This window comes from Delphinus delphis, chromosome 17, assembly GCF_949987515.2.
Source record: "Delphinus delphis chromosome 17, mDelDel1.2, whole genome shotgun sequence".
Classification (NCBI taxonomy): domain Eukaryota; kingdom Metazoa; phylum Chordata; class Mammalia; order Artiodactyla; family Delphinidae; genus Delphinus; species Delphinus delphis.
Genome location: NC_082699.1, coordinates 39345175 through 39371380, shown reverse-complemented (window position 1 = coordinate 39371380; position 26206 = coordinate 39345175). Strand labels below are relative to the sequence as shown.

The window sequence follows — 26206 nt, the reverse complement described above, 5'->3', positions numbered from 1 at the left end:
ATGTTAAAGTTTGAGAAGCACTCGTGGAGAAAGTTGTTCATGCTTTTCAGCTGGGAAAGCATGATACCAACTTTTGTGAGATGCCTGCTGAGGTATACACCACACACAACACAATGCACTTAGATTAAGGACTTATCCACCTGGACAAATGTCTCACTATCTGCCTTAAGACAATCTGTTGCTTTTATAAGAATCGGGACATACTGTTAAAATGTGGACTTATGTACAACCTATTAGATTTCATTTCACTAGTGTTTCTCTCAATATTGTCTTCACATTCCACCTCCAAACCCAAGAAATATAAAGAAAATGACCCAGCAAAGTAACGACAGTCAAACAGTGACTGTATTATATTAAAATATGTCACATTTATAATGATGTACAAAGCAGAAGGCAGAATGGCTGGGTAATGTAAACCTGAAAAAAATCAATTAGTGAAAATAAAAATAATCATGTGAATTTGAGACAGTGGCAAAACAGCGGATCTTGAATATACATATGTATATATATATATTTTTAAATTTTTTGGCCACACTGCACAGCATGTGGGATCTTAATTCCCCAACCCCTGCCTCCCTGCACTGGAAGGCGGAGTCTTAACCACTGGACAGCCGGGGAAGTCCCTTGACTACCTTTTAAATTCATGGAATCCTGCTATCTTGAGAATGGATGCCAGGTCAGGTACATTTTAGAGAAAGAACTGCTCCCAGGCAAAACTCACGTTACAAGGTTGTTGTCTACTTTTGTCTTAGTTTAGAATATGCCTACTAGATAATACGAGGAGGTCCTTGTGCAAATGCCGTGTGTGGAATCCCCAGGATTTCTGAACCATTTACCACTGCAGCCTTTATCAGCTCATAACTAAAAATATAAGACAATCAATGAACTCCCCCCAAATTGCCCTAATTTCCTCACTCACAGCCTGTCCAGTTGCTATCTGAATAAGAGGTGACAACAATCAAAGCGTAAACACAACACAGCCAAAGAGAAAGCGAGACTTTAAGAAACTATGCGAACAATTCAGACACAGTACAAACATTAGGAGGGAGAACACGAATAGAAAATAAATGTTATAAACAAACTTGGGACAGGAAATGGTCTAGCACCTACAGTGCCTGCCAAATAGGAGATCAGTAAAACGTTATTGAATGAAGTGATTATTATTAATGAAAAGAAGACAGTGCAAAGCCTATGACTACTTCAACACTTATTAAATAAATTATTAGAGATGGGAGGCTGGAAAGCGAAAGTTCACCCACGCTCAAAACCACCTATGGCTGAGTCAAACAGAGAAAGCATACTCTACAACCAAACCAATTAAGGTACAGTAGCCAAGGCTCTGTATGATTCTAGGGCATGATTTCCATGAAACTGTTCTTCGAATTAAAGATCTAAAATAAAAATCTCATTTTCCCCCTTTAGTTTGGGGTGTTTGAAGTCTAAAGCATGCTCAACATACTTTAGAGATTCAGAATTTATGATATTCATTTTCAACCAAGTACAGAATTGTTTAAACTACAAGAATGCTCATAGCTTAGGGTTCAAGAATACCAGTACAGGGACTTCCCTGGTGGTCCAGTGGTAAAGAATCCGCCTTCCAATGCAGGAGACATGGGTTCGATCCCTGGTCAGGGAACTAAGATCCCACATGCTGCAGGGCAACTAAGCTTGTGAGCCGCAACTACTGAGCCCATGTGCCACAAAATACAGAGCCCACACACTCTGGAGCCTGCACGCCATAACTAGAGAGAGAAAACCTGCAAGCCACAACTACAGAGAAGCCTAAGCACTGCAACGAAGAACCGGCGAGCCACAACGAAGATCCCGCAAGCCGCAATGAAGGCCCGACGCAGCCAAAAAAAAAAAAAAGAAAAAGAAATAAGAGTCAGTGTCTGAACTGCTTGCAAAAAAGACCAAAGGAATCATTGAAATGACTATGTTCTACTATGGAGCCAAGTAAAATAAGTTGAAGAGCCATGTGAAACAGTCTATAGGATCTCAGGTGCAAAGGTAATACTAACTGACCCTTGAAGAGAAATGTTCAGCTGGTAAGTCAAGAAGAATAGCTGAAAGGCTTGAGACCCTACAGATGGTTTTATGCTTGGATCTTAGTGTGTTTTCAGGAGCTGACTGTCCCATCTGTGCCTCAAAAACAGCGCTGAATTCTGAAAGGTAGTAACAGGACAAAAGGACAATTTGCACTGTCACCAGCAATATGGAACTGATCAAGTCTTTTGGGAAATAAATTTGGCAAGACATTAAAGCCTTAAAAGCTCACACCCTAGATCCAGTTCTAAAGAAATCAATGAGAAATTGACAGATAGGGACTTCCCTGGTGGCGTAGTGGTTAAGAATCCGCCTGCTAATGCAGGGGACACGGTTTGATCCCTGGTCTGGGAAGATCCCACATGCCGCGGAGCAACTAAGCCCGTGCACCACAACTACTGAGCCTGCTCTCTAGAGCCCGCGAGCCACAACTAATGAAGTCTGCGCACCTAGAGCCCGTGCTCCGCAATAAGAAAATCCACTCCAATGAGAGGCCCCGCGCACTGCAATGAAGAGTAGCCCCCACTCGCTGGAACTAGAGAAAGCCCGCGCACAGCAACGAAGACCAACACAGCCAAAAATAAAAATCAATTAATTAAAAAAAGAAGAAATTGACAGATAAGCATGTTTACCTAGAAATTTCTTCTGATAGAAAAAAACCCAACCCAAATGTACAATAGAATTAATAATTATATGCCCCTGTGAAACACAGTATTAACTTAAAGATTAAAATTTTCAGACATGAGTAAACTTTTGAAACCGAATACAAAAGTGTATCTACAGCAATATTCCAGTTATATAAAAACACAGTATTTTTTTGTGTGTATATTAACATAACAGTGGCTATCATTTGGTTACAGAATAGATATTTTTCATGCATTTATACTTTCTGTAATTTCCAAGTTTTATTTTAACACAATGAATAATGTATTATTTTCAGAAATAAAAAATAGGAACTATATTCAATCTTGTAATAACTTATAATGGAAAAGAATCTGAAAAAGAATATATATATGTGTGTATAACTGAATCATTGCTGTATACCTGAAACATTGTAAATCAACTATACTTCAATTAAAGAATAAATTAATTTTTAAAAAAAGAAAGAACAGAAATAACGCAAAGCCACCAACATGCTCTTAAAAACCAACCTGCTGAACTTCAGCTGCTGTGCTCCTGAAGAGTTCAATGTATCTTTTACCCAACAAGTCCTTATGCTTCCTCAATGCGTTCTGTGCATATTCCTCACAAGCAAAGAGGACAAAAGCGTCCCCTGTTGGCCTACCATCTGGGTACGTAACAAAGAGGATGCCTTCCTTCCCCCCAGTGATGGGGCAATGCTGTCCAAAGAAGGCCACCACTTCATCAGCTGTGGCCGTGAACGGGAGCCCCCGCATGCGGACAATGACTTGGTTTTCCTTGGAGAGAAACTGGGCGACCTCATTGGATGTACCTAGGGAACACAAACATCAGGAAGCACAGGGAGGAGTGGTTAAGACATCAACTTTACCAAATTTAAAAAAGTAAAATTTTTGGCAATGTCTTTAATTCATAAGTCCCACACTCCCATATGAATTAACAACATCCCAGGAATCAGAATCCTCTTCCCATAAATTTAAAACTTTCCCCCTACCATTTTCATAAAATACCCCTGTTAATATAGGAAGGTAGCCATACAGTTACATCATGGACCAACCACCATATTCTTCTCAAGGAGAGGCAACTAGTCATGGTGGTTAAGGGCACAGGCCCTGGAACTAGAAATGTCTGGGTGCAACTGTGGCTTTACCATTTACCAAGCTATGACCTCAGCCAAGTTTAACCTCTGTATCTCAGTTTCCTCATCTGTAAAATGGGAGTAAAATTACCTACCTCATAAATTATGAGAATAAGTTATTACATAGAAAGCTCTTTAGTGATTTTTGGTATTATTTTCCTGATTACTTTTTATTAAGAAAGGTCCAAACATACTCGAGTAGAGAGAATAATGAATATACTTAGCAGCGAGTTTCAACATTTATCAACACTCTGCCAGACATAAAGCACTTTGTACAGTGCTGCAGCAAATACTCAAATATACATCCTTTACTAGTAACATTTTCCCCAAGCACAAATTCTTATCGTACTGCGCATATACCACGAAGTCCCAGGACACTGATGTGGACGTTAACTTTGCCATCTGCAATGTTATCTGCCATGGAACCTCAGGACCACAGCACCTCCAAATATACTTTATCCCCAACCAATATCAAACAATGGAAACACTATTAACCTTGAAGCTCTGAATTGGGAAGCCTTGGTTTATCTCAAGAAAAAAGTGCAAGAAATATACCAGCACATTGTATAAACAGCATATTGTTACTACAAGTTTTACAGTTGCAAAGATTTTTAACAGGACTATATAATGAAGGGATATAAATGTTCTCTGTATTTAAGTGAAAATCACCTTAGTATATTTCGGCAATAGGTGTCAAAAGCCCCTTAAAAGGTCCACCCACATTCTCTGAATTAGCTATCCTATTTTTAGAGATTTATCCTAATGAGTGGCACATACAGAGATACAAAAATATTCACTGCAACATAGAGTTAAATGGAGGTAAGCTCTAAATGCCCAACAGGATTGTTTTTTAAAAAAATTATGGTACATATAATACTGTACAGCATTTAACATTTAAGAAATTTGAGTAGCATAAGAAGATATTCATAATATACTAAAAGGAGAAAGGAAGTTAAAACAACATGAGCAGAAAAATAGGAACTTACAGAGTAGGTGCACATATAGAAAAACATCTGTTGGACAAACCACAGTTAACATTTTTTATGCATCTGTTATTTTTAGGTTTTAAAGTTATGAATCACTCAATAATTAGATAATGACTTTATCTGTTCCCACTTCTTTCTGACCGTATTACTACAAACACCATATATTCTAAAATACTAGAAGCCAGAATGCTACCATGTTCCCGGCCACTGATGAGTAAAGGAAGTTAAGAGAAAAACTAGAAGCAGATATGCAACAATTCCAGATATTCTGATATGGCCGTTTGAAAGTAGTTTTCAGACCATTTAATTTCTTTCATGAACTACTCTTTCCCTTTGTACACGACTTTATATGACCCTTTGACCTCTGTATAGCACTATTTTTAATGGCTATTTAACTACAGTTGGTTGACTCAAGCCTTAGGGCAAGCGTTACACATTACACTGACACTACTGGATATTTCTTCCTCCTATTAAAAAAAAAAAGTCAACTTTTATGTTTCATTGGGAATAAAATGACCCTATTTATCTACCATTCATGACCCTATTTATCTACCTTTGCTATATAAGTAAAATTTTAGATTCTTCTTATTATAGCCACATTATATAAAAGGTACTCACCGCCAGCAATTTTAAGAAAATCTTCACCTGTTGCTTTGTAAACCTAAGAAAAGAAAGGGAAATTAAATACAGTTTCTGAGCCTTCTGATGTGAACACTCATTCAAGATGCCAGGGTGGTCAGGGTGTCACATGTCAGGTTGTGAGCACATACCTCAATGTACCGGGTCCCCATGTGATGTTTGTGCCTCTGGAGTGCTAGGTCTCTGTGCTCCTCACTCACAAACCTAACCAGAGCTTCTCCGTTCCTTCGACCCTGGGCATTCAGACAAAGTGCTGCACCTCCCCTTTGAAATTAACAGAACAGAAAGCAATAGGAAAAAAAAGGAACAGTGAGGAGAAAATGACAGAAAATCTATTATCCCTTTGGGATTGTTAAATAAAATAAAGATTAAGGAAAACCAACTTGGCAATATTGAGTCCTTTGAAGAATCTTGCAATATCTTGATCCGAAGACTGCCATGGCAAACCTCGTGCCCTGACTACTGTGTTGTCATCAATAAGTTCCATCTTGCTGCTGCAGATTCAAGCAAAACGTCAGGCTGCATGATTAATGCTAGGCAGTCTGACCTATTACCCCCAGAAGACAACTGGCCTATTGACACTTGAGGTATTATTTCTTTGGAGTTCAGACAGACTTGTAGTACTGCCCAACTTACCTCATAACCTCAAAAATTATCTGGGCACAGTTCAAAGTATTCTTTAGGTGGTTTACTATACAGAGGCAACTGCCCATGCCAGTTCAGCACAGCTTGCTCACCCAGCAAACCACCTATCAGCTGAGTTGCTACTTCCTTGTTCTCAAAAGAACGCAGCAACAATTCATAGGAAGTAAAGTTCTCCCAATACTCTCATGGCCTGTAAGTTCCTACAGCCGAGAAGGATGGGTTTAAATTCCTTCTCTGATCGGGCTAGTACACCAGTGGGGTTTAAATCCAGTTTGACAGCAAAACTTAAGATCCACCTAAAGCTGGTAATTAACCCACATGGGTCATGTGTGCACATGGTGAGAAGTCTGCCATTACAATATCTCCCCTATCAAACGGAGGCATCACAGAGAGCCTTTACAGAAATGCTTGGGAGTTCCCACACCTTAATGAGTCATTTCTAAATCACCTATTCTATACTTTGACACCTTCTGATGTTCTATTCCTCTCATATTTATATGTTCAGTACACCTAGGACATTTCCTAATGAGTCACTTTCTCCACAACTAAATAGGCCTCAACATCTCTCTTATGGGCAAACATGTCAGAAGTTTCTGTTCACTTCAGGCACCAAGCAATCTCATGAAATTCACTGCAGTGATTTACAAACTTAAATAGGTCGACTTGTGATCACAAACAGAGATACCAGCATTTCATACTTCTCCCCAGTTATTTCCTTTGCTTTAAAGTAGGAGCTGATAGAACGTACTTAAAATTATCTCAGTAAAAACCTTGTGAACTCTTTTAAAGCCTATGATTTTTTCCTTTGGAAGTTTTCCAGTGAGGATGGACAGTTCAGAGAGGCTAAAATCAGAATCGCAGACACAAACAACACAAACTTATGATGGACCTAAAGTCATAGTGACTAAGGATACAAATATTTCATTAAATGTTAATCCCAACATCCAAGCTTACTTTAAAATACAATCTTCTTTAACAAATGACCTATTATTTAAAAATGGATACCCAAAAGGTTTAGTAAAGTTACTAAAATATAACAGGAGTTAAATATCACAATATGAATAAAAACACATTAAAAGGCTCAAATGGAATAGTATTCAAGTACTTACCAAGTGCCACTTTCAAATTTGTAATTTACTCTTTCTGGATCTGAAAACCTGTGATCTAGAATGAGAACATACAAGTCATCATTTTAGCTATCAGGGAGACAAAGCCGAGGGGGAGGGTGGTGGCGATTCAGAAGTATAGGAGAGGGAAAGTAGATGGGATCAGATACTAGGCCCGCATTGTTACAACACCAATACTTACTATAAGGGTCTGAAATCATTGCTAAAATTATATTTCCCATATCTTCAACTTGACAGGCTCCATATCGGGAGGCTGAACTATTCTTCTCGAAATTTAAACCTGGGAGATTAAGTTAAGGAAACATTTTGGGGAGGTAAAATGAGGTTGCTTTTACCCAAAATTAAACTCTCATGGAGCCAAGAAGCCAAGTAAAATGCATCTTGATTGACAATTCTTTGAAATCTCAGAATAGCTGCTTCCCATCAGTCTGGACTTCACCCAGGCTTCCTGAAGTGTCCAATTGCCCTATTGGGCTAAGATGGCCAAATCAATCCTGTCCTGAGGATTACCAGGAATAATAATACCGGGAATAAAATGTTTATTGAGTGGTAGCAAATGCATGAATATTGAGCACTTTAGCGTCAAACCATGAAGCGTACAACAAAGTTAACAGAATTCCTACCCTGTCTTTACAACACACACAAGGCAATGACCATGCTGACTTAAAGATACAGTTACATCCTTCAAGACCACAAGGTATTAAATGACTTTTTTAAGCCCAATGTTCAAAACACTTCAGATTACTGAAAACATGTCTGACTCCATTTTTATCCAGAACTCCCTTCTAGAAGATTTTTGGAACCCCGTAACACACCCATCTTGGATGACAGCAAATGCTTGTCCTTTTAGAGTAGATGTGTAGAAACGGTTCAAGCACTCAGAGACAACAATGGCTAATGTAGCTTTTGATTAAGTGAGTACACTGTTTGGGTAGGCCAGGAAACATGGCTTTTAAAGAAATGCATGGCTCAAGTTGGGTTTGAGGGTGCAACCAGAAGAGATTTCCATCAAGTTTTGCCTAAGTTTAATAATGTAGTACAATGCACATAACAAATAATACTATGGGACTCTATCTTTTCTCGAGTTTAAAATGAAAACAGCCATCTGAGTGGTGGTGATTAAGATGTTTGCCTTATTTTATAAAAATGTTTCCTGACTGGTATTTTGTAAGTAGGGTAAAATGTGAAGACAAATATTAAGAAAAAGTCGGTAGGTACTATTTTACTGCAAACAAAAAGGATACAATGTAAAAACAACTCAGGGATTTCTCCCCACCAAGAATTATAGCCAATCTTCTGAATGAGTAATATTCTATTCTCAATTCAAAATTCCTTTCTATTTCATCCCCACAGCTTCCTCTTGTCTTTCTCCAGTAAAGAGACATGCTAAGCAAATTCATTTGTGTGTCATCTCTCAACCGGTTACATTTCTCTGTAATTAAATATGCTGCATGTAGAAAGGCAGCCATATGTTCCTTGGCAAATTACTTAACCCCACTAAACTTCAGCTTACCTGTAAAGCCAAAGTTGTGATAATCTTTACCTCCCTGGGCTCTTGTGAAGATTAAATGAGATAAAACAAGCCCAGGACACAACACAGGCATTTAATACGTGATGCTCTCCCCGCTCTTCCTAGAACCCTCAGGTGATCAACTTCCATAACTTATGATAATCACACTTTAAGAGGGTCACATTTATGACTAAAAAATCTGAACTCACCAGATGCCTATTTGTAGGCTCACAGGATAATCATCAAGCTAAAATGGTGGATAATTTCTGCATTTCCCCCTGCAGTCCCGCCCTTTACATCAATCATCTAGTGATGAAATAAATGTGCTCCCCACTGAGGGATTAGAAAATCAATCCCAAGAGATGTTCAAGCAACAGAGCAATGACCACTGACTGGGGTCATTAAAATGATTTTCCTTGGGAAGCTGTACTATGAAGTATTTATTAATTCAGCGCCATTTTCAAAGAACATAATGATAGGACAGAAAAACTGGAGCCAAAGGATGAAGATGCTTTAGGGAGACAACTGCCCTAAGTTTTCTGGGGAGATGGGAGGGACTTTATGGATCCTTACAGAACTAAGAAAGAAGAGCTGTGACTAGCTATAGTTTATCATGTAAACTCTGCCACCAAATGTCTGGAACCCTGCAATTCTAATAACACTTTCAGCCTTATAAGGGCGTACAATGAAGTAAAGAGAAACATATCAAAGGAATGGAGACCAATGCCATTGTATAAGCCAGTGTTTCCCAACCTCAGCATTAGTGGCACATAGGGCAGATAATTTTTTGTTGGGGGGGTGGGGCAGTGTCCTGTGTACTATAGGATTTTTAGTAGCATGCTGACCTCTACCTACCTCCAGTAATAACAATTACAAATGTCTCCAGGGCTTCCCTAGTGGTGCAGTGGTTCAGAGTCCGCCTGCCGATGCAGGGGACACGGGTTCGTGCCCCGGTCCGGGAAGATCCCACATGCCGCGGAGTGGCTGGGCCCGTGAGCCATGGCCGCTGAGCCTGCGCGTCCGGAGCCTGTGCTCCGCAACGGGAGAGGCCACAACAGTGAGAGGCCCGCATACAGCAACAAACAAACAAACAAACAAAAACAAAACAAAACAAAAAATATGTCTCCAGACATTGTCAAATGTCCCCAGGTGGGTAAAACCCAGCCCAGGTTGAGAACCGCAGGTATAAGCCAACATCTCCCAAGAGTGGCAACTTAACCCCTTGCCATCTATTGATTCAGAGACAACTTTTACATGTAGGAGACCATTACTAGATAGAAATTTTGAAGAAATCTGACCAAGGAAACACTGCATAAGGACCAACCTGATGCTGTGGCAAAACCCCTATCAGCAGAGACAAACACACACACACACACACTCACGCAAGCACGCACACCCTACACCGTAAGGAACATGGATGAAAACACAGCAAGAGTCAACCCTTGATCCTCACCCTATTTTTGTGCAGCCCAGAGAAAAGTACGGCTTTTACATTTTTTAAAAGATTGTAAAGAAAGAATGAGCAGAGACTGTACGTGGCCTGCAAAAAAACTAAAACATTGACGCTTTAGCCCTTTACTGAAAAAGTTTGCTCACTTCTGACCTAGAGGAATGAAAATTGCCGAAAACAGAGAATGCCACAGGAACGTTTGCCACATCGTAACTTTCTATCCCAAAACAGAATCTTGGGGAAAAATTAAGCTTTGAAGGAACTGGAAACTATATTCAATTCAAACCAGTTTTTTCTCCTCTATCAATGACAAGAGACATAAACTTTCTCACCTTTGCTCAGGTAACTCCCCTATAAAACCCTCTTATCTTCTTAATCCCTTAACCAAATTAGACCATGGATCACTCCCACTCAGCACCAAAGTCTTCCCTAACTGCTCTAGGTCACAACCAGCAAGTTAAGAGTTGATTAGATACTATTCCTACAAAATATTACTCTCTTCAACTGTATTATGCATTTCCTGAGCACAGGTCCGCTTTCCTCTGATCTCTTTCCATCTACCACAGCACCTATTACTTCTAAGACTGACATAATGACGGCATTTACTACACACCATTTTGTGCCAAACACTATTTCCTCCTATTTTTGCAGTAGCCCTGCCAGGTAGATAACAGTAAAACCAAACAAATGAAACTAGGATTGAGAGAAGTTCTGTAACTCATTCAAGTTTCCCAGCTCTGATTTGACAATGTGTCTGTAATTCCCTGCACCAAGAGAAGAAGTTTTGCTTAATTTGTTTTGTTTTGAGCAATAGTTTGTGACAAGCTTTCTAAATGTATGATATGAAAGCCAAGTGAAAAAGCAACAACGTAAAGTATCCTGTCTCTGTAGAATAGATTTGTAGCTGAAGATTTTACTGAAGTCTACTTTTTAAATTAAGAATACGTTCTAGACATTTGGCTAACTTGGTCCCACGTAACACGTCCCAACATGTTTCCCTTTAAGTCATCACACACCAGGAAGATCAGCAGCTCTAAGCTCCCAGCAACTTTTAAAAGTCACCCAACCTCCTGCATGCCCAAACCACCCACCCACTCACACCACTGTCTTCAGAAGGTTCATTCAGTTTTTCATAATTCTCACCAGAATGTAGCATGAACAATAAATAAACGGGAGTGAGAAAAAACTTTTAGTACCGATTCTTTCTCCTATCAATTTATAATTATATATTGAATTACTTGCTGCACGTCTGATCTTGAGAGAAGGAAAGATGAGTCTGTGCCTCCTGATTTATGGTTGTCATGCAACTTAGTCATTCTGCCCTTGAGGCAGCCACAACAGCACCAACAGGCTTAGCCAGCTTTGCAATGAGAAACGCCATGAGGAAACGAGGAAGAGTAAAGCCAGACATGGTGGGAACAAAATGAGCATGTCAGGATACAACTGAGCAAATTGCTGCATTTACACAGAACTTAGACAAGTCCTGAGACTTCGCCTATAGTTGAACAGAAGGAACGTTTCCTCAGTGCCACAAAGTCCATCAATATTAACTTATCCATTCAAAAGAAGTTACCTTTTCTGACTGCGGAAAATGGACACATTTGGTTTCAGAACACTCAGTTTTCCCAGGTAAATAACCTGTCTTTAAAAGTAAGTTCTTAGTTTCTATCTAAAAGAAGCACACATAGGGGGCTTCCCTGGTGGTCCAGTGGTTAAGAATCCACCTTCCAGTGCAGAGGATGCAGGTTCAATCCCTCGTTGGGGGACTAAGATCCCACATAGGGCATCTGAGCCCACACGCCGCAGGGCAACAGGGCACAGGGCAACTGAGCCCACAAGCCACAGGGCAACTGAGCCCACACGCCGCAACGACTGAGCCCTCAAGCCACAACTAGGGAGCCCGTGTGCCACAACTACTGAGCCCGCACACTCTGGAGCCCACACACCGTACCTAGAGAGAAGCCTGTACACCGCAACTAGAGAAGAGCCCACGTGCCACAACTAAGACCCAACGCAGCCAAAATAAATAAAAATTTTAAAATAAATAAAAATAGGGCTTCCCTGGTGGCGCAGTGGTTGAGAGTCCGCCTGCCGATGCAGGGGACATGGGTTCGTGCCCTGGTCTGGGAAGATCCCACGTGCCGCAGAGCGGCTGCGCCCGTGAGCCATGGTCGCTGAGCCTGCACGTCTGGAGCCTGTTGCTCCGCAACGGGAGAGGCCACAACAGTGAGAGGTCTGCGTACCGCAAAAGTAAATAAATAAATGAATGAATGAATAAATAAATGAAGCACACATATAAAAATACACTGTGGAGCAATTAAGTTTAAACTATGTTAAAATTGCATCCCAATTCAAAATTCCAACTCAAAGCCATTTTTCATTGCCATTAAACACCGCCCCGCCCCCCCAGACAACAAGTTTGTTTCTTCCCGTTCTACTCTGTTTACTCTTTTATAAGAGTAACACAACTGCCCATATTGCCAGACATTTTTCATTAAAATTCCTATGCTAAAGGAACAAAGGAATAGCAAGCATAAAATGTCATGAGAAAAGTTGAAATCGTGCTCCAACTAAGAACTGAATTTCCTACAATTATATGAAGGAAAAAACAGAAAGTGATAAATTACCCTTATAGGAGTTGTATAATTTAAAAAACAGGTTCTAGGGACTTTTGCAGAGGTCCAGTGGTTAGGACTCCATGCTTCCACTGCAGGGGGAAGGGTTTGACCCCTAGTAGGGGAACTAAGATCCCTCAAACCTGCCGCATGGCCAAATAAATAAATAAAAAACAGGTTCTATAAATAACCTGCTATATTTTAAAATGAGCTTTGAAAGAAGCAAATCAAGAATGCCAGTGTAGGGACTTCCCCGGTGGTGCAGTGGTTGGGAGTCCGCCTGCCAATGCAGGGTACGCGGGTTCAATCCCTGGTGCGGGAGGAGTCCACATGCCGCGGAGCAACGAAGCCCGTGTGCCACAACTGCTGAGCCTGCGCTCTAAAGCCCATGAGCCACAACCACAACTCCTGAAGCCCGCATGCCTAGAGCCTGTGCTCTGCAACAAGAGAAGCCACGGCAATGAGAAGCCCACGCACAGCAACGAAGAGTAGCCCCCGCTCGCCATGGCTAGAGAAAGCCCGCATGGAGCAACGAAGACCTAACGCAGCCAAAAATAAATAAATAAATAAATATTAAAAAAAAAAAAAGAAAAAAGAATGCCAGTGTAAAAGAATGTAACTAAGAGCCAAAGCAACAAAAACTTTCTTTATACCAGTAATAAATGCTGGGGAATCTAAAACCATAGTTTTAACTCTATTCCTCAGAAGCTTACTCTTTCCAAGAGGGGGAAAAACAAACAAAAAAAGCGAGATCCATCCTACCAAATATTACTTCAGGAGGTATTATTGTTAACAAAGCGCAAAACTGACAAGTCAATTATACCTTCGAAGAAATAAGGTAGAAGTAGGAACTAATGCAAAAAAAAAAAAAAGGTAAAAATTTCTGCTTTAGAAAAAGACATTTATATGGCATAAATAAATTAGGAAAGGGAGACTCCATGATAATGTCTTCCAAAGCCTTCTAAAACAAAAAAACTATCCTGGAATTCCGAAACTCACATTTTAAAAGTAAATTATTTTATAATCAAAATAAACCACAAAAAATTAACATTACAACTCTGAGTGCTGGCCAAGGATATACAGTATCTCTAGTCACCTAACGTATTACAGACCACATACCAGAGTATTCGCCAGTTTAGCTCACATCATACCGATGTGGTGCCAAAGATCATTTCTTCCCCCCTCTAGCCAACAAGGTCAACTACTAACCCAACTTAACCATACACTTGGTGATACTTAAAATCCCTTTCATACGCAAAAAGGTGCCAAGGAGGATTCAGCATCTGCGTCCACTTTCTAAGAGCAATGAAGGTTTTGCGACTGCAAAGGCCCAGTTCAACTAGTCATAACAAATAAGCATGTAAGTGCAGAATGAACCACACTCGCACACACTATTTTTACATATGGAGAAGCTAAACCCTGAAGCTTACCTGTACTAACATGTAGCTGATGTTTTAAAAGATCTATAACCAGTCTCACGAAAGATTAGGAAAAAATTCTTTAGGCGTAAGATAGTTTAGATAAGGTCTTAAATTAATAAGGAAGTCCTTTCAGAGTCTTTGGCAGATGGCTTTCTTCATTGGAGACATGCTACAACCCAGTCGACACTGGAGAGCACACAGTAGGGCAGGCAGTGGCTGAGTGGTTTCATGTACTAGCTCATTATTCCTTGCAGTAGTTATGCCCATTTTAAGATGGGAAAACTGGGGCTGAGAGGTACAGTAAATTCATCCCCAGTAAATCTGACTCCAGAGCTCGTGTTCTTAACCACTCTGCTAGTAAGGCTATTATCTCCATCTTTAATATACGGGAAAAACTTGCCCTCGTCACTGTGTCAGTAGCACGCCCACAGAAACACATATCGTATACCCCCAACAAGAAGTGGTGAAACACAAACACAAGGAAAGACACACACACCCCTACTAACACTTGGATGGGTAGACAAGAGTGGTTTAGTGATTTTTTTTTTTTGCCCTGTTAATGGAAAGCTGCACTAGCGAAACGGCATGTGCTTATAATATCAAACAGCACATATGGAGGCAATACCCTACAACTAGATTGAAATTTTACAAAATTAACTTCCCTTTTCTCCTGAATAGTTTAGTCTCAGGAAACAGACTATAAACTTATAAGGGAGATAATCTATTTAAACAGCCAACCCCACCCTCAGATAATCTTTATGAATTCTAGAATATTATCCCCTAGTTAACAAGCAGACTGTTTGCAGTCAGACTCAGGTTCAAATGCTGACACTTCTAACTTAAGATAAAATCTCTAAGCCTCAGTTTCCCTAGCTATGAAAAGGGGACAATACCTCCTCCACTGGGCTCTCGGGAGGCTACTGATGGGATAAATAGTGAGCACCCAGTTGATAGACAGTTCTCTTCTTTCACCTGCTCTCTGGACAAGGCCATACTTCATTTAAAATGAGTTCTTAGTAAAGGCTTGGCAGAATGAAATAAACACAACGGCAGAGGTCTTGATCAAGGAGAATAAATCAGCTCATGAGTTACAAAGCTAACAAAAAATAGGTTAAGAAACCAGGAGGAAGTAATTCCATCCAATACCGTTGGGGGAAATAGGTTTTTTTTTTTAAACAACAGATAAGTCATTATACAAATAGCCTCATAATCAAAATGTACTTTCAGCAGGGGACAACTAGCATTAATTTCCCCAAGGGACCTATGATAAATTTCTTCCTTTAAAAAAAAAATCACATGGGCCCCAATTCCTATCATCACACCCTCACCACCTCACATGATTAAGTAAAAAGCTTACAAAATGCCACCCACAGTTCACCTGCTAAATGAGGTCTTCTTTCCAGCTAGGACTGCATAACTCAAAGCAGGTAACAATACTGCAGCTGGAATAACTCAGAGAGGATCAACTCTAACACCACAAATGGTTTTAGAACCAACACAAGGACAAAAGAGGAACATATGTGCTAAAATAAGAACGAAGACTGCATTCAAGAAATGCCTAAACCTTTTCTTTTATCAAAGCGGTCATACTACTTCATTTACATAGCACCCACGGTTCACAAAGCTTTCACTGGGGACTACCTGAGATGAAAGTGAGGCTTGGAGAAGGCCAGTAACTTTCCCAAGGAAGCAAAGCTGCAAATTCTTACTTGTTCCTTTCTGAGGGTTGGCAAGAGCCTCTCTCCCTCCCTCGCTGGTTACCTGGTGGAACAGGTAATCCCTCTGGAGCAAATGACTCTCCAGCTACTTGGCAAAACCATCAAGGATGCGTAATGAGTACCTTTATGTTTCCAAATCCAGTGCCATTTCCATATTAGAAAGGAAAATGTTTAGTGGTCTGAGAGAATTGGACAGCTCTTTAGTTCAGACGTTGTAGAAATCCTCTGCACAGTCAAATCTGGTATGATTGTCTTTGACCTGAGGAACTAGTTTGATGGCCTAGTCAGGGAAATAATGAATCCTCTGACTAAGAGTCATAAAGTAACTGATCACAGCAGCAACATAAAACAAAAACCACAGATAGAAAGGCTTAACAACATTTCTTACCTGTTAAATGGGAAAGAAGTATGCAAATAAAACACTAATAAAAACATTTAAGATTAAGATCCACTTTGGGGGGAATTCCCTGGCAGTCTAGTGGTTAGGACTCCACTCTTGCACTGCAGGGGCCATGGGATCCTTCCCTGGTCGGGGAACTAAGATCCCCACATTCCATGCAGTGCGGCCAAAAACAAAACAAAAACCAAAAATCCACTTTTTGATTGGCAATAAGACTAAAAAAGCTAAGACTTCCAATGTAAGTCCAAAGAAACTAGGCTAAAATTAGGCTGTTTTAAAATAAACAGAAAAATTCCCTAATTTTTCAATGAATGCATTACTTAATGGTCATGAGATCCTTCCTCAAATGTCAGGTGTTATATGGCTGAAATGAAGGCCAGCTTAGCTTTATTCACAATTCACCTGTTTACTGTAGTCAAATATTTCTGATTTTCCTCTCCATGGTACCTGAAAAATAAAACTGCCAACAAACAGTTACAGAGCTAAGATAAAAAGGAACGACAGAAAAAATAATCAGCATAGCTTACCCATTCACCTTAGGTCACCTTTAAGGGCAGACAATGCAAAAACTATATAAAGGTATATAGTACTTTTAAAAAGTACGTATATATTGTGCAGGTAAGACAGCATAGAGCAAGTAAAAAGCCCAGGTTACCATACTGAAGATGTTTACTAATAACCCCAAATCGTATATACGTGAAGCTCTTAAGAAGAAACCAAGGAGAAAAAAAATAGGTAACCTTTTAACAAGCTCTCTGAACTGTGAACACATTGAGAAAACCAAAATACCTAAATATAAGAACTCTTATTTGTAGCTATGGAAATTTTTACTAATCTCTGACCTACAATTACTAGGGAAAGAGTTTCTTTGCTAAAAGAGAAAACAGAGCAGTCAGGGATAAACGGTTCTTAATATACTGTCTTTCCTACTCAAGTTGTCTTTTTCTAAATTAACTTATTACACTTTCCCTTCAATATCTACTAACACTTTGCCAGAATTTTTCATTCTCTATTTTGTACCAGCACATTAAATGGTTTAGCATTTGCTATAGATGGGATTGTTGTCCCTCCCCAAAATTCATGTGTTTAAGCCCCAACCCCCAATGTGACTGTATCTGGGGATAGAGTATTTAGGAGGCAATTAAAGTTAAATGAGGCCATAAGGAAGAAGCCCTAATCTGTTAGGCCTGTGGCCTTATAAAGACAGGAAAAGAAAGATACCTCTCCCAACACTCCTGGCCATGCCTCTCCCCCTACCCGCCATTTGAGACACAGGGAAGAGGCAGCTATCTGAAAGCCAGAAAGAGCCCTCACCAGAAGTCAACCTGCTGCCACCCTGATCTTGGACTTCCCATACTCCAGAACTGTGAGAAAATAAATATCTGTTGCTAATAAACCACCCAGTCTATGGTATTTGTTATGGCAGCCTGAGCTAATTCATACAGCATTTAAACCAACAAAACACATAGCAAGTTTTTCTACTGTCCCAACCTTCTAATGAAACTTGTAAGAATTCACTCAAATGCGCTTATTCTACCCTTCTCCCGGCACTGCTGGGAGCTAAACCAGTAATTAACTAGTAGCTAAATCAGCTACACCAAAATTCTAGCTACCTACTTCCAAGAAGGCAAATAAAATGGGTCTGATCTGTTTACAAATGGTTAGGAAAAATATCCAAACAACCTTTCACATCAAGAAATTTTGAAATAAAACAAAAATCAAGCTTTAGCACCTGAAAATGGATGAGAAATTTTTAGAATAAACATCTATACCCCCACGTTCATGAAAATAACTTGAATCTGACTTCATGATGATTCTCATAGTGGCTTTGGGCGAGTCTCCAACACTTCTGTTACTCAGTGTTACATCTGATATGTTAGCACATGACTCTTATTAGTTAGCACTTTAAAGACTTACTGGATGAAAGATGATGGGTCATTCATGACAAGATTTGTGATTATAAAATTTACTTTTACAATACATAATGCATCAGATATATTTTCTTGGTTATGAAAGAATTTGGGGTACAATCTCAGCTTCATCTTATCATCTCAAAAGATGGCTTGTAATAATTACCACAATCTACATGTATTTGACAAACCCAGAGAAGGTTAAAAGGGGTGCCAATGAACAGCTGTTTGTCAAGAGTATACATCCAAACTTTAAAAAATGTTTATCCATTCAAAAGAAGATGAAATAAACCCTAAAACCAAGATAATCAAGAACAAGTGGCCTTAGAATTGGCAAAGAATGTGGTCTTCACCACATTCTTTTATCAATTTTATCATTTATCAATTCATCAACTGAAAAAACAAAACAAAACCACTCCCATAATCCAAAATTGAATTCTATTTTAGATGTGTTCACCTAACAAAAATCCATGTCTAAATCCATCTAAATCACTATTCAAATTCAGTAAATTATAACTACTTTGAAAGACGCCAGTAATTGCACCATTTTTCCTAGCACAGTAGACAAATTTTGGACAAGTCAATTTTCATGCACTGTCAAAGTTAAAAATGTTTTAAAGTTTCTTGAATTGCCATTGTTTTCTGGAGCTGTCTTTTCAAATGATTCCTGGGTCATCACTTAAAGGATACACTCTGTCATTGCTGCAACATCCAGTTTATCAATATCAGGTGAACCAGGGCAACACTTCTTAAACTCTTTCCGAAGATCAAAAAAGGAATAGAAGCATTCAGGCAATAATACATTCTGAGGAGGGACAAGGTAGACACTGTTAACTAGATAAATTTAGTTCAGTGATTCCCTAATGATTGGGAACCTAAGAATTGAATGTAAGTATATTTTACCACAATTTAAAAAAATATTTTTAAGTTAAACATTAGAGTGTCTTCATTTTCTGTTACAGTATTACATCCTACATAAAAGTCTCATGGAAGAAAAATTCATCTTATTTTAAGGCACTAGATTATACGTTTGTGCTCCATTATGTATTCCATTCAAAACAGTTCTGAAGCTATAAAACATTTGGGCTATTATATTTTCTGTTTGATAACATTATGTACTTTGTCTAGCCATAATTATTTTAGACCATCTGTATTTTCACCCTGTATTTAGCCTCTCAGTTTTCATACAGATGCGTATGTTTACAATACATATCTAGACATAGGATTCTATGTGTTTATCAAAATTTAGTTTTCTATTAAAACCTAGTAGTTTAAAATATTGGGTTCTAATCATACATATTCTGTGTATTAAAATTAGATTAAGACAGTAAATTCCTGATTACCTGAAGAGGATTATTTTTGTGCCAAATTATAGTCCCACATTAGTTTTCCTGACCATTATTATTTTGGCTAAACCTGAGAACTCAAATTACACTTAAAAAAATATATATATCACAAATCTCAATGGCAAAGGAGAAGCTGCTACCAGTCGTTCTTAGCTATTAGCATCACTCTTGTGGTAATTAAACAAAGCTCAACTGTCAGAGCAAATATTATACTATTGTGTCACTTTTTTTTTTCCTGAAAAAAAAATCCTCATTGAATAATTTTCAAAATTTAATTTTGTTACACTGAATTTAGATTTTTTTTTTACATTTCAAGATAATTTGTATTCACTTATGGGGAATTTGTACATTATAAAGTCAAGGAAATAAATACTTTTTAATGTTTGTGACCCATAATATTTAAGTAATAATGTCTCTATATAAATTTCCTTTATTGGATTCTATTAGATGTGACCTGCTCACGCTATATTTGAAATAGGTATCACTACATCATGGTGACATTTTCCAAAACAGTCACCAAAAGAACTGTGAATCTTCAAGATTACCTACAAAAATGCTTATGTAAAAGCTGTTTATAATGACAGTAACTCAAATGTCCAACAATGTTTGGTTTTAATAGGTATATCCATTTAAAATACTGAACATTTTATTTACTGCTTACGAAGGATACAAATGTTATATTAAATTTAAAGTAGGCTAAAATGTTTGTGTAGTATGAATGTTCCTTGTAAAAGTAAGGCTTTTCTACAACTCTGAAAGAATACATTCAACTATGTTCACATTCAAAAAACCACTTTAATGTTTTCTGACTGGAAGGATTATTTTCTTTTATGTTTTACCATTTCCTTATTTTTCTGTAATGAATAGAATTATTTTCATAATGATACTAAATTAATTGTTTTAGTTTTCTTTATCAAAATCCTAATAGAAGTGGCTCAGGAAAATGTCTCAGTTTTTCTCTGGACGTTTTCCCACATCCAAAGCAGTGTACCTAAAATAACAAAAACAGCTGTTTTCCTCCAGCCCAATAGGGAAGGATTAAGTTTTAGCCCTTATATGAGTTTGAGGGGAAAAAAAATTCTCATATATATCTATTTCTGGATTAAGGGTATAGCAATTTGTCTAGCATTTAATTAATAAAATATACTCCCCCCTTTTAATCAAATAATTACTAAGGTTTATGTAAAAAGGAGTGTTTTCTTCAAGCCTCCAGATAAAGGAACTTGAGTTTCTCCTTCAGACTTTTAAAATTGTCATTATACATTTAGTTCATTTCTTCCCTTTTCCTTATTGGAGTAAAAAGAAAGAAAATCTGCACTGACTGCTCACTTATGACATCAAACGCCAGTCTAAACTTTTCATTGCAAGACTTACCTCACAAAGTTTCCTTAAAAATATTTACTTCCACCTTTTCAAGTTCAGTATCTGCCTACCACAATAAAAAGTTACAGCTCTAATTAATTAAGTTGATAAGATCAACTATATTAGCAATGATTGATTACACTGGGTCTGCTGTCTGCGCTCACCATTTTTTCTCAGCCCCTCAGTATTCTTCCCAGAGAGAGAAATCACATCTACAGTAAGATAGTATTTTTCTTGTTTCATACTCTTTTCCATACCAGAAAGATAAGTAAAGGTAAAAGATGGGGGTGACCCTATTGTTTTGATACAAAATTCAATCAGTTTTGAACATTTACTTTAAGTCACACAAAGTACAGCATGCTATAATTAACATCTCACTAGTTATATGGTTAAGTCAGAGTACAAAACTTTTTAATGAAATCATTAGAATTGCAATTTAAAAGTTTTAATTGGATTTTTCTTTGCTCTTTCCTTTCTAGGATAAGGCACACAGACGGGAATATTACAATGTATTAAAATGCAGTTCTACCTACTTGTAGTTATTTTAAATGTCAAAAATTCAGCTAATATGCTTTGGAAAAGAGAGAATGTCAAGCATCTCAAAAACTTGACATAAACAAAAAGGAAACTTTTATTAAGTCACCAAAGGGTATCTATAAAATTACTGTAATCTCAAACATCTCTATGAAAGTGTTGTGACCTTTTTATTGTGGTAAAATATACACAACACAATATTTACCATTTTAACCATTTGTAAGTGTACAATTCAGTGGCATTAAGTACATCCACACTGTTGTGCAACAATCCCCACCATCCCTTTGTCATCTTCTCAAACTGAAATTCTGTACCCATAAAATACTAACTCCTCATATGCATATTTTTAAAATGGAGAAACTTGGATAAACCATTTTTTAAGCCTCCAGTCACCCGTAAGGTCCAATCGTTTTTTCGAGAAGCCAGCACTCTTACCTTCTTGGAAGCCTCAGGATGCAGGATTTGCCTGACATGAAGCTGCCCATCAGTACAGAGACAGAAGGAGGTTCCTACCCCAATATTCAGCTCATTGCTCACTGACTGGTTAAACTGAAAAGAACAAAACACACCCAGGGATGCAATGGATGCAGGATTTACAAACTCTGAAAAGTGGCCCCACTTGGTTATAACCTGAGAAAACCGCGCTAACTGCTGTGAAGAACACCGCTGCTGGGGGCAACATTAGAAAGACTCCGTTCCTACAAACTGTGTAGCTTCCTTTATATAGGTAGCTTTCCAGTCAATCCTCAGTTTACGTACAGGAGAATTTAGTAAATGCATTCTTCCTCCCGTTCAACACCCACCGCCTTCTATTTCTGTGATAAATCCATTCGAGACTTTTAAGTCAGAGGTCTCATTTCATCAGCAAGTTGCCTTCTGATTACATCATTCTCTGGTGCTATTTTTTATGTTAGGATGTTCTAGACTTAAGAAAGATGTCAGTTTCTGATACGAATGTGGGTAATGTGTATATAGACCTCTGGAAAATCTAGTAATACGTTTCCTGTAACACACCACAGAAATGATAACTTTCCCCTATAATTCGCAACTCCTGTGCTAGGGCAGAAGCCGTGAGAGCGCCGGACACTCACCTGTGCACAGGTGTTTAGCGCCCCGCCCTATCCGCAATCCAGTACCCGTCGGCACCCTGGAGCAGCCGGTTTTTAGGTCACCTCAATCCCAGTAAGGGGATTCCACTACTTTCACGGTGACCCAAGGAGCAGCCTCACATGTCCGGGTCTGCAAACCCTCCCGGCGCTAGGACCAAGGCCACTAAAGAAGCGGAACCGGAACCGGGCCTTTGGGAGTTCAGGAGCCTAAACCCAAGCAGGCACCTTCAGGTTCCCACCTAGCTGGGGCCGCCTCCAGCACGCCACAGCTCGTCTACACCACAGCGCCCCCTGTCCCAGGGCTGAGCTGCAGACCCAAACCCGGCAGAGGGCTGGCGTGTCTGGGGTCTGGGGTCTGGGGTCTGGGGTCTGGGGTCTGGAGCTGGAGCGCTAGGATTCAAACTCCGCTCATCACTCGGCAGATTCTCTGGCCCCAGGAATAATTCAGGAAGCAATTCGAAAGCTAGCAAGTTTTGGCCCAAAGACCCCGGGGGCTGGGAGGCGAAAAGGAGCAGCGACCTCCTCGCAGAAGGTCCACCAGGGGCTGCAAGCCCGGGTCTTGTCCCCTCGCTCCGGGGACACGCGTGGACCGCCCGGCGAGGGCGTGGGACCTGATAGAGTTGTGCTGGCTTGGAGGGACGCCCGGGTGGCTAAGATGGGGTGGGCGGCGCGGCCCAGGGCTGTCACCTGTCGGAGGGCTTGGTCCAGCTGCGGCGCCGAGGACAGGCTCTCGGCGTCGATCTTAGTTTCTTCTTTACAATCCTCCGTCAGCTCCAACTGATCCGGTCTAACTAGTACTTCGTGCAACTGTCCCACCTCCGGGGGAGAAAATTAGGGTTCAGTTTTCCCTTCCTCAGTTTGGGAACCTCTACCTTCGCTCTCCTTCCTTGCTCCCCTTCTGGGGCGGCCCACACCTCTCGACGGGTCTGGCCTCAGAATCAAAGCTCACTTGTCGCCAGCGGCTCCAGTGGCCGAGAGGTCGTCGCAGCCCAGCCCCCAGCCCCACCCCCACCCGGATCAGGTCCGAAAGGCCCTGGAAGTGAGCACTTGGGCCCCCAGGGATCCCACCCCGCCTTCCCGGGGCGTCCCCCGTCCGGTAGAGAGCATGGCTTGGCGGCCCCCGGCCTCCCCACCTGGGCCAGATTTTGGAAGACTGAAACGGTTCCAAGGCGGTTGGCCAAGAGGTTTGGTTTTATTCTGGATTCTCTAGGCCCCGGGTCCAGCCTCCCAAGTGGGCAAACAAGAACACTTGTTTACCGACTCCCCAAACTTTTACAAGCTCTTGCCCCACTCCTATCATTTGGACAGAAACGTGGATAAATACCTTCTTGTTGGCCAGATCCACGACTTTCCATAACAGCAGGATCAGCTCCTTCTCATCCGAGCCCAGCTTGGCCCCGGTGGCCCCAGCAGTGATTCCAAAAAGCACCACCAAGTAATCCGGAGACGCCGTCATGACGATAGGTGGGAAGGGGGAGAAGGGGGGTCGGGAGGCGGTGAGGTGAGGTGGAAGTGAGAACGAGGAAACCTGTGCTAAAACCTCTTCTAAGAGAAAAAGAAAGAGCGACCACCCCCCCCCCCTCCTCGCCGCCGCTGGTGCAAAAGGCGGTAACCAACCACCCAAGCCCACACCTGGCCCGAGCTCCACACCCAGGGCAGGAAGGGGGGTGAGAAGGAGGGCGGAGGAGGCCTGCCCTTTTTGTATTCAATTGCCCGTGCGTCTATGCAAAAAGCCTGGAGCAGGGCTGCACCCGCGGGAGGCGCGCGCAATGGCTGAAAGCTTTTCTGTTTTGGGATGTGGCTCTACCTGCCCGCCCCTTCCCCCTCCCCCACGTGGTGCAGGTAGGAGACACCTGGCGGCGCCTGCCCATTGGCTCCTTCAAACCACGACGTGGCAGCGGTGGGGGAGGAGGCCGCCCGGGGGAAAGGGGAGGAGGGGGCGGGAGACAATGGCTGGATGATTGGAGAGGGGAGGGCAAGAAGGGAGGAGGGGGAGACGCGAGGGGCGGGGAAGAGGCGGTTGCCACCCAGAGGGTAGCTGAGGCCGCACGGGAAAAGGGTGAGGGGTAAAGGGCGCGCAGGGACGGGTTACCCATTTGGAAGTAGCCGCACTGTGGGGGTCTTGGGGAAATGCCGGCTGTGGGGAGCGAAGCCGGAGGTCCTAAAGGGTCAAGAGAAAAGGCCTGGCGCGGAGAGGCGAAAGGAGGCCAGAGGTGTGGCTCGGGTGCGGAGCTACCCAGGGCGCGGCGCCCCGAGAGGGCGAACCACGGAGGGAGGGACCGGCCAACGGCAGCCGGGAGGTGGCGGGAGCATTTGCCAAGCACCGGAAAAGCCTCTCCCGAGCCCAACACACCTTGAAGTGCAAACAGCAGGCGAAACCCTTGGGGCCCTCCCCCTCTCCGGGCGCCCGCTCCTCCAAACCCCGAGGTACTGTCCACCTTGGGAAGTGAAACCCCCCGCGCGCGGCTGAGCGGAACTCGCGGGACTGGACGCCCAGACACCAAGGGACGCCCAAGGACTCAGCTGCGGCGCGCAAAGCAGCAGGGGGTCGCCCGTGAGGAAGTTCAGGCACAATGGAACCCACGCCCTTTTCTCTCAACTACTCCCTTAATTGCTACTCCTTGTTTGGTCCTGGCTTCTAGCTCGAGACTGGAGCCTCCTCCGGGGCAGGGGCCCACTTCCTTTGATTTGCCCTGGGCCCTAAGTGAAATGTATCTACAGTACCTAATGTTTTCCTAAATCAGGCCAAAGCCAGATTTTTCCACAGGTCCCCGCTCTGATCTCCCGCCCTCTACCTCATACCTTCTTCTTTGTACTTCTGTGTCGATTTGGCCAAGTTCCCGAGCGGTCTCCCTACCTAGCGCAGTTAGATCTGCCCAGGGGCCTGAGCGCCCACCTCTGCCACCCACCCACCGCCCCCATCGCCCTGCCACCAAGTCGGACGGCAGTGTGGTGGGTCCTGTTGACATTTTCGAGAGAAAAGCGCTAGAGATGAAGTTTCTTCGGCTTTTATATTTGAAAGTGATCTCTTCTTGGGAACACAATTCCGTCTGAAGTATTACTAATTCGGCTCCAGGTGTCCAGCCCTTTATTCCTGAGGTGAAAACGGGCAACCAGACACCTATCACGCCAGTAACCCACTCCAGGTGCAAATCTGAGAACCTTTCAGGACGCATGTCAGGGGAAGCTGGAGATGCGGCTTTCCTGACGCGGAGGAAGCGCGGACTGCGTGGGGAGGTGGCGGAAGGGTTTTAGGAGTCTGAGGCCGACGGCGCCGCGCTTCCTGGCTGGAGAGGGTGCTGGCGACGACGGTCGCGGCACAGGTAGCGCAGCTCGCGTCCCCAGAGAGCGGGAGAAGGCCGGGCTCTACCAGGGCCAGGAAGCTTTGCAAGGGCCCACGAGGGTGCTGGGTACCACCCTTCCTCGTCCGCAGCTGGAGTTCCAGCGTCGCGTGCTTTCGGCTCCTGGACTTCAGGGTGCGGGGGCCGGAAAGAGCCCCCCGCCGCCCCTCAGCTAGCTCGCAGCTGCAGCCCCGCCTAGTCCTCGTGTCTCCCAGCCACCCTCCCGGGCCCGCAGGCGCCGCGGGGCAGGGGCTGGGCGCGGAACGAGGC

General features: G+C 41.8%; 1 protein-coding gene across 7 annotated transcripts in view; it reads right to left on the bottom strand.

The window, feature by feature from the left end:
- ESRP1 (epithelial splicing regulatory protein 1) overlaps nucleotides 1-24234 on the bottom strand; it is a 57212-nt gene extending 32978 nt beyond the window's left edge. For 5 of the 7 annotated variants that reach the window (XM_059994916.1, XM_059994917.1, XM_059994913.1 and 2 more), the window contains exons 1-10: nucleotides 23920-24165; nucleotides 23283-23411; nucleotides 21922-22035; nucleotides 18935-19049; nucleotides 7402-7500; nucleotides 7203-7257; nucleotides 5832-5942; nucleotides 5580-5712; nucleotides 5428-5470; nucleotides 3198-3499 (exon numbers count right to left, since the gene is read on the bottom strand). In XM_059994916.1, coding sequence (XP_059850899.1) covers nucleotides 3198-3499; nucleotides 5428-5470; nucleotides 5580-5712; nucleotides 5832-5942; nucleotides 7203-7257; nucleotides 7402-7500; nucleotides 18935-19049; nucleotides 21922-22035; nucleotides 23283-23411; nucleotides 23920-24051 — 1233 coding nt within the window. In that variant the 5' untranslated portion in view covers nucleotides 24052-24165. Of the gene's footprint in view, nucleotides 1-3197; nucleotides 3500-5427; nucleotides 5471-5579; nucleotides 5713-5831; nucleotides 5943-7202; nucleotides 7258-7401; nucleotides 7501-18934; nucleotides 19050-21921; nucleotides 22036-23282; nucleotides 23412-23919 lie in introns of all 7 variants that reach the window. The other 2 variants (XM_059994918.1, XM_059994915.1) reach the window with 2 other exon arrangements.
- Between the last annotated feature and the right edge of the window lie 1972 nt (nucleotides 24235-26206).